The 11,843-nt window shown below is 42.3% G+C and overlaps 1 protein-coding gene across 1 annotated transcript in view; it reads right to left on the minus strand.

The window, feature by feature from the left end:
• LOC119450088 (mitochondrial inner membrane protein OXA1L-like) overlaps window positions 1-11,485 on the minus strand; it is a 31,897-nt gene extending 20,412 nt beyond the window's left edge. Inside the window, exons 1-3 of the mRNA XM_037713447.2 lie at window positions 11,204-11,485; window positions 5,361-5,513; window positions 2,718-2,937 (exon numbers count right to left, since the gene is read on the minus strand). Of these exons, the coding sequence (XP_037569375.1) occupies window positions 2,718-2,937; window positions 5,361-5,513; window positions 11,204-11,287 (457 nt within the window). The 5' untranslated portion in view covers window positions 11,288-11,485. The remainder of the gene's footprint in view (window positions 1-2,717; window positions 2,938-5,360; window positions 5,514-11,203) is intronic.
• Between the last annotated feature and the right edge of the window lie 358 nt (window positions 11,486-11,843).

An 11,843-nucleotide genomic window follows, 5' to 3' on the forward strand; every position in this document is an offset into this window, starting at 1 on the left:
GAAGTGAAATGCATCTATCACAGGAGAACATCGTGTAATTTGTGAAATATTTCTGACTCACTTAAGCTCTTAGCTGCTGTCTTCATTATTGCATAAGTAACGTGGCATGAGCGGTGGGTGGAGCTTTAAGTTCTAATAAGGACTCTGACCAGGTATAACAAAATATAACATGCAATCTTAACTTTCATCACTGCTGGGAAATGACCGTCTTTCAGGGGTCTAACAAATTTTTATTGCCACAGCTAACACTTTAGCATATATTGCAGCATAAAGAATAGTTGCAGACTAAACTGATTTTGCAGCAATGCAAGCTTCAAAAAAACTATATACATTGATTAAATACCACAGAAAAAATAGCAAAACCAGCATTTTTGTTAGCAGTTGAAAGGTAAACTAAAAAATAGTCAAACGCCTTTATAATGAAGCATGTGGGCCCTCTAAATTCCTTTGTCATACGAGTCACATTGTAGTAAAGACAATGCACTGTAACACTTGCAATAGTGCAGCCTAAGCTGAAGCAGTGCTTATTCATGAAGCAGTGCTTCATGAATAAATAAATACTCACTGAAGAATTGGCACTAATTCTAAGACAACTTTTTCGTGATTTCAAATGTTACGAGTGTCTCTGTGACATCAGTGAAGTCAAAAATGTTCATTTTCAGCTTAAAACATTCATTTTCGGCACATCAAATTGTCTAGCGCCATTTTGACCCTCTGGATTTCGGATTTGTTTCTTGCTTGCACTGGCTCAAAACGAATAGACATGTTAATGAAACTATAGTATTTCTATTTTACATTGCGAACATTTTTCTAAATAAGCTTTTTTTTTCCTAAAGAAGAGTAACCATTTTCAAAATTCAAAATGCTGAGAATCATACAAAGCCCTGTGGCTTCATAGATAGTCACTCCCATCAATTCCAAATGACACTTCCTTTTGCCGTCTAGCACCACACTGCCGATGTGACACTCAGTGAAGCAAAGTGCACTCGCTCGAAGTGCCACTAAATTTGCTCATCTGACTGGGGTATAAGTGAGCTTGGCAGTGATTTTTCGCTAGTGCGAATGAGCCAGACTCTACATGGTCGTGAGTGGGCCCACCCGAGTCCAATCAATGGTGAGTCCAAGTGATCCAGAGCACACAGACCTCATGAGTCTGAATCCAAGTGAGACCAGCTAAGTAAGAGTTCTGGCAAGTCTGAGCGAGTGAAGCCAAAGCTTGAAATTTGTTCTGCGAGGGAGTCCGAGTGAGTTCTGCTCATTTTGCTGACATATGCAAGTATCCAGAGAAAATTTGCATTGTGGCATCCAAATACATTCCATGTATAGACTGTTTACAGCGGTTAGGTTGCAGAGTGCAAAAGAGATGGTGCTGTCGGCTCCAACGTCTTAAGACACCTTCCAAGTGCAGCCAAATGCTCGAATTGCCGCAAAAAGTGGCTTGGCTTGTGCTAACTCTACTGACTGTATAGGATAACATATTGCCCATATGAAGCAAATTGTGCTGTGGTACACCTGAAAAAGTATTTTCCGACACTACACGATATCAGTGTACCCTGCAGTACCAATGAGAGGAAACGTTAGTTAGCGTGTTATGCAGACAGTGACTTCTAGCAAATAAATTGTTGTCTGCTATAGACGAATGAGTATTTTTGCAGATGAGGCTTCTCAGCTGCAGCTTTCAAAAAAGATGTTTAGGTCCAATATGAATACGATATGAACAGCTACAAGTGTGAGTAAGCTAAGAACAATTGAGTGTCCTCTTGTACACTTATAATGTTGCTGCACTGTTGTGTTGTGCTGCACTGTTGTGTTCTTAATGAAGATTTTGCGTCCGGTAATACACACTTTATTAGCAGGAGGAGACGACTAGCCAGGGCTTGTAGTACACGTAATTGCAGTGAACTGCGCATGCAGTCATGATAATGAACTTAAGACATCTCCCGTGTAAACAATATTTTCCCAAGTTGTGAAAAGTACAGGAATCAAAAAGGTGCTGTTTCATTGCATATTTTGTTCTGAATACGTAAAGCATAACAAAATATCCTTGGATGACTATAGTTTCTTAAAGCGTAATATACCAAGGCACTTTGGGTGCCTTGGTATATTATACTCGTTGCTCATGCATCTCCAAGGACTATCAGTATACCGTATGTTCAGAACTGATACGTGAGGCAGTGAAAACAACAGAGATACACTTTTAATGGCACTGAAGACAATATTATTGACAGATTGCTCGCACATAGCCACTGTCACAAAATTACACAGTATTGAGGTGGTAAGAGCAACCTGTTGTTATAAGGAAACAAATGAAAAAGAAGGAAGCACAATCGGGTATCACTTTATCGGAGGATGCGCAAGCTCCAACTTGGGAGTTATTCGCTCACTGCTGGCCATCAAGCTAAAATAAGGCCATCAGTAAATTATCACCAGCACTAACATTCCATTTGCGCTTTCGGTTGAAACCGTCGCATAACTGGCAAATAATGATTCACTCATAAAGCGAAAATAGCACTTTTATGCATTTACTCAGCACATCATCCACTACTCGAAAGGGGAAGCCAACAGGCATTCAATGGCAGCGCGGTCACATGTTCAAAGATGGCAGCGCCCATGCAGCAGCACTGTAAACAGTCTATGGCCATTGTAGGCGCCTTGTTTTGACTTCAAGCAAATGCCATCCTGGTGTCATAGAGAAACAATGGGCAGGATGTACTTACTAGCAGCTATAGTGGCCCACCAGGGCAGTCCAGTACTTGTGTGCAGTAAGTCAAGCAGCTGCTGTACTATGCCTGATGGTGACCAGCCTCCCAACCCAACGGACTGCAGAGTAGGCACCACCGTGTCGTCTCCCAGGGATTCTACAAAGCTTTCGACAGGCACTACTGTTGGTGCTGGTGGGACAGCAGGAATGACTGTCTCTGCATTTGTCTGTTCCAACTGTTGGTCATACATGGATGGTAGACAAAATGTGACATCAGTAGCTCATCCAGACTAACACATGCAAAGTATTTCTAGATACACTTTCTCACTGCATTTACTGATGACAAACATCTGGCACCTAGGCCAACTAAATTGGGGCACCCAGTCATAGCCAGTGCTAGAGCAGTGGCTATGACTGTACATCACAACAACTTTTGTCATACGCACCTCTTCTCTGGATGAAATGTTAACTTGGTTAAGTTAGGGGTTAAATGTGCTCTAGCTTGACTACAATTCCATGCAATACCCTATACTGATACCAGTGTTCTTATTTTAACAACTTTAAAAGAAAATGTATTGCTTACCACTGCTTTTTTGTTACTTAAATTTTGCAGCAAGGTTGAATTTTTTGGTTTGTATAATGGAATAAAGCTCCTGGCATCTTTCCCTGCTCCAGTTCATCTCGAATACATGAAAGAACACTGCCGTAAATGCAACTCACCAGTGCAAAAATGAGTTGTGGGAGACACATAGACTGGTTCTGTGTTCATCATCAGTTAGGATCATTCTTTGGTTCTAACCAAAGAATGATGCTAACTGTTTTAGTGAAGGATGTGGACCAAGAAATGTAAACTAGTTGCAAAATCTGTGTAAAAGCAAAGCAGAAGTAAGCACTAAATCTTATTTTATAGTTGTTAGAATAAAAAAGCAGGTCACTGTACAAGCACATTGGAACCTAGATTACTATTTCAATCTCTGCCACAATAAATTTTGTGGTGGCTCATAGTTCAATCACCCAAGTTGTTAATGTCCCTGCTTTCTCAGATTGTTCTAGTCAAGGCAATTCAAGACACTAAACTGAGAAAATGCAACCTGAGAAACTCACGTGTACCATTTTGCAGGGACACACTGGACTCCACACACATTTCAAGAAAACGTTTAGATTATAAAGCATATTACTGATGGATTGATTCACGACGTTTAACGTCCCACAGCGATTACAGGGCTATAAGAGATGCCGCAGTGGAGGGTTCCGGGTTAATTTTGACCACCTGGGGCTCTTTAATGTGCACCTCTTTAACGTGCACCTAAATCTAAGTACACAAGTGTTCTTGCATTTTGCCTCCACTGAAATGCGGCCGCCACAGCCGGGAATCGAACCTACGACCTAGAATTTTGTAGTATAGAGCCGAAGAGACTATTGCTGAAGAGAGAGAGAGAAAGCTGTTTAATGAAACCCTGAGGTTTTTGTCGGTGTGCATATAGTCACCTACATGGGGGAGGAGATGAGGGATTGAAAGGCCCCAAGAGAAAGAATGCAGAAGAAAATAAACAGGAGTGAAAAAGATGGACTTGTATTAAAATATAAAATGATGTTCTGTGTGTTACATTCAAAATGAAGAAGTTCAGTCACTTTAAAGTGTTTAACATGAAGCATTTCTTAAATCTTGTCAAGCAAGCCAATATCCCGAAAATAAGCAAACAAGTTTAAAGGGGCAACAACTAGAAAAAACAACGAGCTGAATTATAATGCTACCTTTCTACCAGTTCTGAAAAATGCACTCTTACAATTACAAAAGACCTGGTAAGCCAGAAAAAATGCAAAAATAAAAGACAGGCGGCGACGCCGCCTTGAAACTCCTGCACCAGCTCACTGTGATGTCATCAGTTTTGACGGCATGTGCTTACGCCCAGTTAATCCTTTATCAGCAAACAATGACTACATTGTATCCTAAAAAAGTCAAAGACTACATTCAGCAAGTTTCAAGAACTTTAAGGAGCGACAATGGGCCAATTACAAAAAGATATTTTGAAATTAGTGACATCACACTGATGGGTGCAGGCTCGAAATCGGAAAAATGAAACCTTGACTTTCATTTTCTCTTTATAATAATCAACCTCTCACCGTGAAATAAACAAAGATAGAGTTTTGAAAGAAAGCTCTAACAGTCTAAACAGATTTAGTGGTTCTCTTTAGTGTCCCTTAAAGCCTGCCGTTGCCAAGAAAGACAAAGCATAGGATCTAATGTGCTTCTAAGCGTCAGTGGTGCTCAAATAATTTTGTTCATTGCTGTTTCATAAATTGTTCTTTCATTTCAAGGGGCTGGACATTCTAATAGGATATGCTGAACCATTTCCATAGCACCACAGTCATTACAACCGGGATTTGTAAGTTGTCCAAGTCAGCAAAAATATCTGTTTGTAAATGCAGCGTTCAGTCAAAGATGACGAGGCAACTTTTCTTGCCACCAGTCTTGCCACCAAACATGAAGAACGAAGGTTGCAATGGAGCCACCTGCATACCTTAAATTGAATATTATACAAGACAAGCAAGTGCAGACATGAAAATAATTGCAGAAAGAATGATTCCCTGTGTTGAGCTCCTACACAAACCATGTAACATTTTCTGAATATGTTGCTTAAGTGCAAAGCATACATACCCCAACTGATGCAGTCACAGCCTCCACCTTGCCAGCTTCCGACGACAACCCTCGTCTTCGAGATACTTGGCAATTGAAAGATGTGTATTTCATGCTGTTTGACTTCAACAATGGCATCCTCTGACAACTTCTAACTGAAAGTAATCGGGCATGCTAAAAGAAAAAAACAGATTTGACATTTTGAAGAAGGAAGTAACCATCACAGATTACTCTGCTTAAAAGTTTCTGTAGTTTAGGTATGCATGCACATACACCTGCCCAAGCATGCTACCAGAAATAATGGCAAGTGCTATGCAGGTCAGTGTGAGTAGTATATATAGGTGTACTATGTGTGGCGACCTATGCGATGCCACCTTTAGTTCCAGGCACTGCACTTGGGCCGCAAATGCAGTTTCACATTCTCGGAACTTCTGTGAGCAAGGTGTATACATCAACCAATTCCTTACTTTTGTTATCAGGTTAATTGAGTACTAATGTTAGAGCTAACTGAACACATCTACAATCATAGGTTTACTATTTATTTGAATGTGCTCAGATGTGAACAATAGACCCAAAACCTCGGCCAGATAGCGCAAATATGCCGTGCTCAGTGTGCCACCTTCGTGAAATAATTGATGTCGGCCCTCTGTCAGCAGTTTGTTTACGTTGCTGGCTCCGTGCTCTTTCTCTTGTTGCTTGTGGCACTCACACTATTTTAAACAGCAGCTTGTGCACTGGTTGGGAAAGGGCAATGTGTAGGCTCCCAGTGAGGTTTTCAAAAACTGCCTGATGCGGAACACCTTCTCAAGGCAGAAACATCAAGGCGAGTGGCTATTGTGCCTCGTTTATGGCATCCAGTATGTGGACAAAGAAGTGGTAAGAGGCGCAAGTATGTTTCACTTGTCAGCAACATCTACAACATCAAGCTTTAGGCATGCACCTAATTCAGTGCAATTCACAAGCCACCCTGCTTACCAATGTGTGAAACAAAAGTGAGGAAGGTTTGTTCCTTTCAATATGAAGCACACTAATAACACTCCTGGTGTACTGAGTGGCGTTCACTTATGTGGTAGGTGCATGCGTATACAAACTACAGTTAAACCTCAATACAACCAAATCCTCGATATAGCGAAGTATGTAACTTTTTATAGCTTCATGTCCATAGAACACCCATGTATTTTTCACCTCAATACAACCAACTGTATTTATCTGCGATTTCAATATAAACAAATTTGACTGCTGCCGCAAGGAAGACCGACGCAACAAATTGATACTGTGAGCACCATTTGTCACATGGTTGAATTACAAGCGGTTGTTTGCAAACGCACCTTTCAAGTCGCGCTCTGTGTGACAGAGAGTGGCTGCCGAAACAGAGCAGCATATTTTCCAGCAGCAACAAATTTAGTTGGTTATGGCCTCAAAGATGCGCCGCCAGATCTCAGAGGCCATAAGCTGGTGATTGCGGTGTCGATCAGAGGCACTAGGTTGCACAAGTATTGGCGCATCGTATCACGCACTCTATGCAGCATAGTTTCGTATTCCATAAATGTTCAATTTGGTGTTCTTGTTTTTGTCATCACCACGTGGCAAGTGACAAGAACGAGTAGACATAGGGACGATAGCACTAAACGCAACGCCCTCTCACTTGCGGACCAGGCTAGTATCTTGCAAGCAATCCTAAACGGCAAGAAAAATGACGTCGCTGCTTGTTTCGGGATATCACAGAACTCACTCTCATGATCTTGAAGTCAAAAGACGCTATTATCGACTAGTTGAAGGAAAGAACAAATTCCAAGACGCTTTTACCACAAATAAGCATTTTTGGTGTGTGCACCACTCCTGCAACAAGTATTGGATATAAGTAGTCAACATGGTTGTTCGGAGCTGTCATCACCTGTACCACAACCTACTCCACAAAAATATGAGGGTGTTCTGTCAAAAAACAATTTATAGGACTTCTCTTGAACCAATGCGTATAACAATGACTGAAATTGTACGATGTCCATACCGGATCTCGCTCAATTTTTCGGACATGATGTACGCAAGATGTTACAAAACCGAAAATGGCGCAACCGTGAACAAAGTTGCCATAATTCAGGTTATCGCCTCACTTCCAAGAATTTTTAAAACGAAGTGTTTTTATGGCGTCGGATGGGTTTTGATGCTGCATTCTTTGTTGTGAGTGGAGAACAGTGGTTCGGTTCCATGAACATAGCATTTGGTGTTGTACCACTCTGGCCAACACCAGAGGTTATGTTGGCAAGCTGTAGCAGTGGAATTGACGCTGAAGTTTCCCTTCACCAGTCACCACAGTGTGTTGGACCTGCGTTTCTTTCTTTTGGCTTTCCACATGCTGTAGGGCCATTGTGAAGAGGACTTTCATCAGTGCAGCATGAAACCATAAAAGTGATTACTGGCTCTCAAGTTCAACAAAATGTTTGTTTTTTGCTATTGAAATTAGTTTTTTTTTTTTTTTTTGTCAAGCTGCATGATTATCCGAACATTTTTGCAGCCCTTTGCATGTAAATAAGAAACAGTCGGCAACTGTACTTTGCATAAAAGGTTGAATTTCAATATAGCAGAATTTTGATATAATGAAATAAAGTACTAATTTTACTGACTTCGTTGTATCAAGATTTAACTGTATCACTTCTTTGTTGTGCTCATTTCCCACAAAAACGCAAGCACAAACTACTTTCAAAGGCTTTGTACACGCTAGCCACACGTCTCACTACGTTCAGGCATTAGCAGAATTTATGCTGCATGATTTTAACATTATTGCACAAGTTTAAAAAAGCATACATTAAATAGCTTGTACTGCCAACTTTACTCTTGCTGCGTAGTTGAGACATGCTTAGTGTCACTTCATACATAACTTGCATATGACGTCACACTGGCAGGCTCATTCGTGCATTGGCAATGTTTATGAACCACTGCGATGGCCATGACCGTGATGGCAGCGGTAAAGTGTCAGTGGTGGTGTGATACGAGCTGTCCAGCCTTTTACTCATAATGCTACCAACTCGCTGAATACTACTTGCAGCTGATCAGATCAACACACTCATGCTACAAGCAGCAAATGCGGCACTGCGACACTCATCTGTACACGGAAGCGGACACGACTGCTGATGTGAGCGTCTTCCTGGAGATAACTCATGTTGATATTATTAGCTATCTTGTTTTCTCTGCCAACATTGTTACCCTCGAACAAATGAAAGCCTGAAAGTCATTGGAATTCATAACTAATTCACAAGCAGATGAGTGAAAAGCCTGTTGGCAAAATGGCTCCAGGAAGATAAAGTGCTTCTACTTAAAAAGGTATGCTGAAGCTTTTCTTGAATTCTAAACTTTACGAGCAGCACATTCTGTGCAATATCTTATCAGCAACTGTTAGTTCACCTGTCAACAAAACAGAATCCTTTGTGGGTACAAAGCTCTCCCTCCTCATTCTCTACAGAGCATCTCTGCCGCGACTGTCCGCTTCATCACTCTCTTTTCTTGGCATTCATGATGCACAAAACTTTCAGGCTTGGTGCTGTAGCCTCACGAAACATTTGTAGCACAGTTCGTATGAGTATCCTTGAACGACGGTCTCCTTGAAAATATGTTGAAAGTGTACCTTGCGTTGTATCAAAATGAAGCCAACCACACGTTCTTATGATTGACATGTCGCCTAGTCTGCGGAGAGTTCTCACGGGCTTAGGTACTTGTAATGAAGTGTGTGCCAGCAAACTTGCACATTGGATGTCACTGCATCGAAGTTCACATACTTTATCTACCCTAGCCGCAAAATGCTTCGTCTTGTGCTTATTAGAGACTGTGTATGCTCACATTGGAAACTACAACCGTACAGATAGCTATCTTGAATCGAAAAATGTAGGCATGCCGTCAACTGGTGCCTTCAGTATACTTTCGACGGGAGCCAGGCGGCGTTTAGTTCATAGCAGTGCGGACTACTATCCCACAATTCCGAGCTGTGGCACCATATTTATAAAAATCATAAATGAAATTGCTTGGGCAACAGTTACATGCTATGAGTGCAGCAACTTTCAAAGGTGAATGACAACAGACTAGAGTAAGTGCCTGATGAGAGACTGCATGCAAACTGCGAACAATTGCTAATTGTGCGTACTAAAACAGCTGTTTGTCTTATAAGGCGTAGCTGACTCAAAGACTTGCAGGCTGAGGATATAGACCAGAACGTGCAGTGGGGGGGGGCAACCATGTTTTGCTGGGGGAACTGGCGGAAAGAATGAAAGAACAACCGCAATATTGCTCAGCCAATTTTTATCACATGCTTGCTGCCAGTGCTCGCTCTTCAAGATTAAGTGCGCATGCTCTAAACCAGTGTTCGAGAGTAGTCTATAGATCATGGAAAATACTCGTAATCTTGCCCTTCCCACTGCCGCCAATACATGCTGTCGTTGTTACAGCATTTAGAAAAGACTGCATTGTGGTGTATAATCACAATTAGATGGTTTCCGTCAGCCTGCCCCGCAAAGTGCTTCATCCTGAAAGTGGCCAGCGTTGAGGGGATGCACAAAGCTTATATGCCCGCATGCACAAAGCTTATATGCCCGCATGCACAAAGCTTATAAAGCTTTCCACTGCACACGTAAAGGTCACTCAATTTACTGCGCGACATTGGCCGTCTTGATAAATAAAAAACAAGTCCACCTGTTGAAACATTGGACAGCCGATCTGAGGCACTTAGCCCAAGTTTATTCTTTTCGACTTCCACTATGGATGAAGAGAGGTCATGCAAAAAGGAAAATGTGCAATTTAACTCCACAGACAGTTTCGTGCTAGTCTATTCTTTGCCAGTTGAATGGAGGCCTGTTGAATTTCACGGACGGGTCTCTGCGTTTCGTGTGCTCGAGGCTGTTGTGAAATTGAACAACTCAGTAATACTGTGTACCTGGCTTGCAGGAAGACGAAGTTGCATTTCCCCACCATGAAAATGCAACCACTAGCAGCCCACGCGCCAACGCAAACGGGCGCACAATCGCTCCTACGCGACCGTCTACGTTCGAATCTGTCCGCTAGAGGAGCGATCAGCGCTTGTGTCGCGGGCGAGAACATGAGCTTGCCTCGCCTATGCAATGAATGCGAGAAGGAAAAAAAAAAAAAAAAAAAAGGCGTAAGAAACGTAAACCGCAGGCACTTCAGCAGAGTACATTAAACATAATGGCGTCCTCATATACATCACTGAAAGTCCTCCGTACTTTCCGTGCAAAGGGCGTACTTTTCTCGTCCTTCTCATTTTTCAGTACCCTTTACATAGTGCAAGGAATACCCAACCGGGCTCGGCCTCCCTTCCCTTATGACATCTCTCTCTCTCACTCCCGGACACTTCCCTTCCAAGACCTGAAAGTTGCCAATGCAGAATTTTCGTGAGCGAGAGCATAAGATTAGCAACGAGGTATGAATGAGAATAACAATCGGGCATTTAAAAAGGCGCCAGTGCCACCATTTTTGACTGGTGGTACGGGTGTCGCCTGACTTACAATGAGCTTGAATTTGAGCAGGATTATTGGTCCAACTAATATTCTCTAAGACCAGAAATAAACTGCAATTGCATTTTATTGGAATCACTATCGGTGTTCAGCGAAGAGCCAACACGTGCATCGAATTGCGCGTCAACAAATCGTCAGTAGAACAGAAGTGATAAAACAAGTTTAAGGTCAGGCAAATAATTAAGCCGTATCTTTTTTAAGCTCTAGAAACACCTAGCCCTAAGCAAAATCAAGGACACATACAAAAAAAGGCAGTGAATCAATCCTACAACACACGTTTACGCTCTTTGCGCACCGATGTGTGATGTGCAGACGATAGCCGCCACAAGCTACAGTAATTTTACTCACTTGACAACGGAGAGAATTCCAGATGCCTTGTCGATTAGTCCAGGCAATTTGAACACCGTACTTTAATGGGTAGTTCGTATTCATCACGCTACTAAGTATTTTCGCGATAAGAAATACGTTCCCACTGTTACCCTTCGCAACTACCCGGTAAGCCAGCGAGCGCAGTGAGCCAGCCTTGCGTTAATGCGGAGACGAGTTACGAGTTAGAGCCGCAGTTGAACAAACCTTCGGCTGCTTCGGCCATCTTCCTTACATACTTTCCTTCAGAAACCATGAAATCAATCAAAATTTATACCTAAACCGCATTAAATGCTACTTATAAGCAGCATATTCAGCTTAAAATTTCACATTGTTTGTATTGCTCACGCTCGGTCAAAAACAGCCCCAGCATCATGGAGGAAGGAAAAAAACCATGGAAACTGGTCAGAGCTGTCAGAGCCAGTAAGAGCCACGTGAGATCCGAATTATAGCCAAATCCAGAATGTTACTACAGTGGCTAAAATGGGGAAGTGTGCTGAACGCACCGGCTCGCGCGTGGCGCCTTGGGAGGAAACTGCCAGGTGGCGCTGCCACACGTTTACACGTGGCGACATGCATGCGAACTGACTGGACACGCCGGGTGTACCATATCGAGAAGAAG

This window comes from Dermacentor silvarum, chromosome 4 (assembly GCF_013339745.2).
Source record: "Dermacentor silvarum isolate Dsil-2018 chromosome 4, BIME_Dsil_1.4, whole genome shotgun sequence".
NCBI lineage: Eukaryota > Metazoa > Arthropoda > Arachnida > Ixodida > Ixodidae > Dermacentor > Dermacentor silvarum.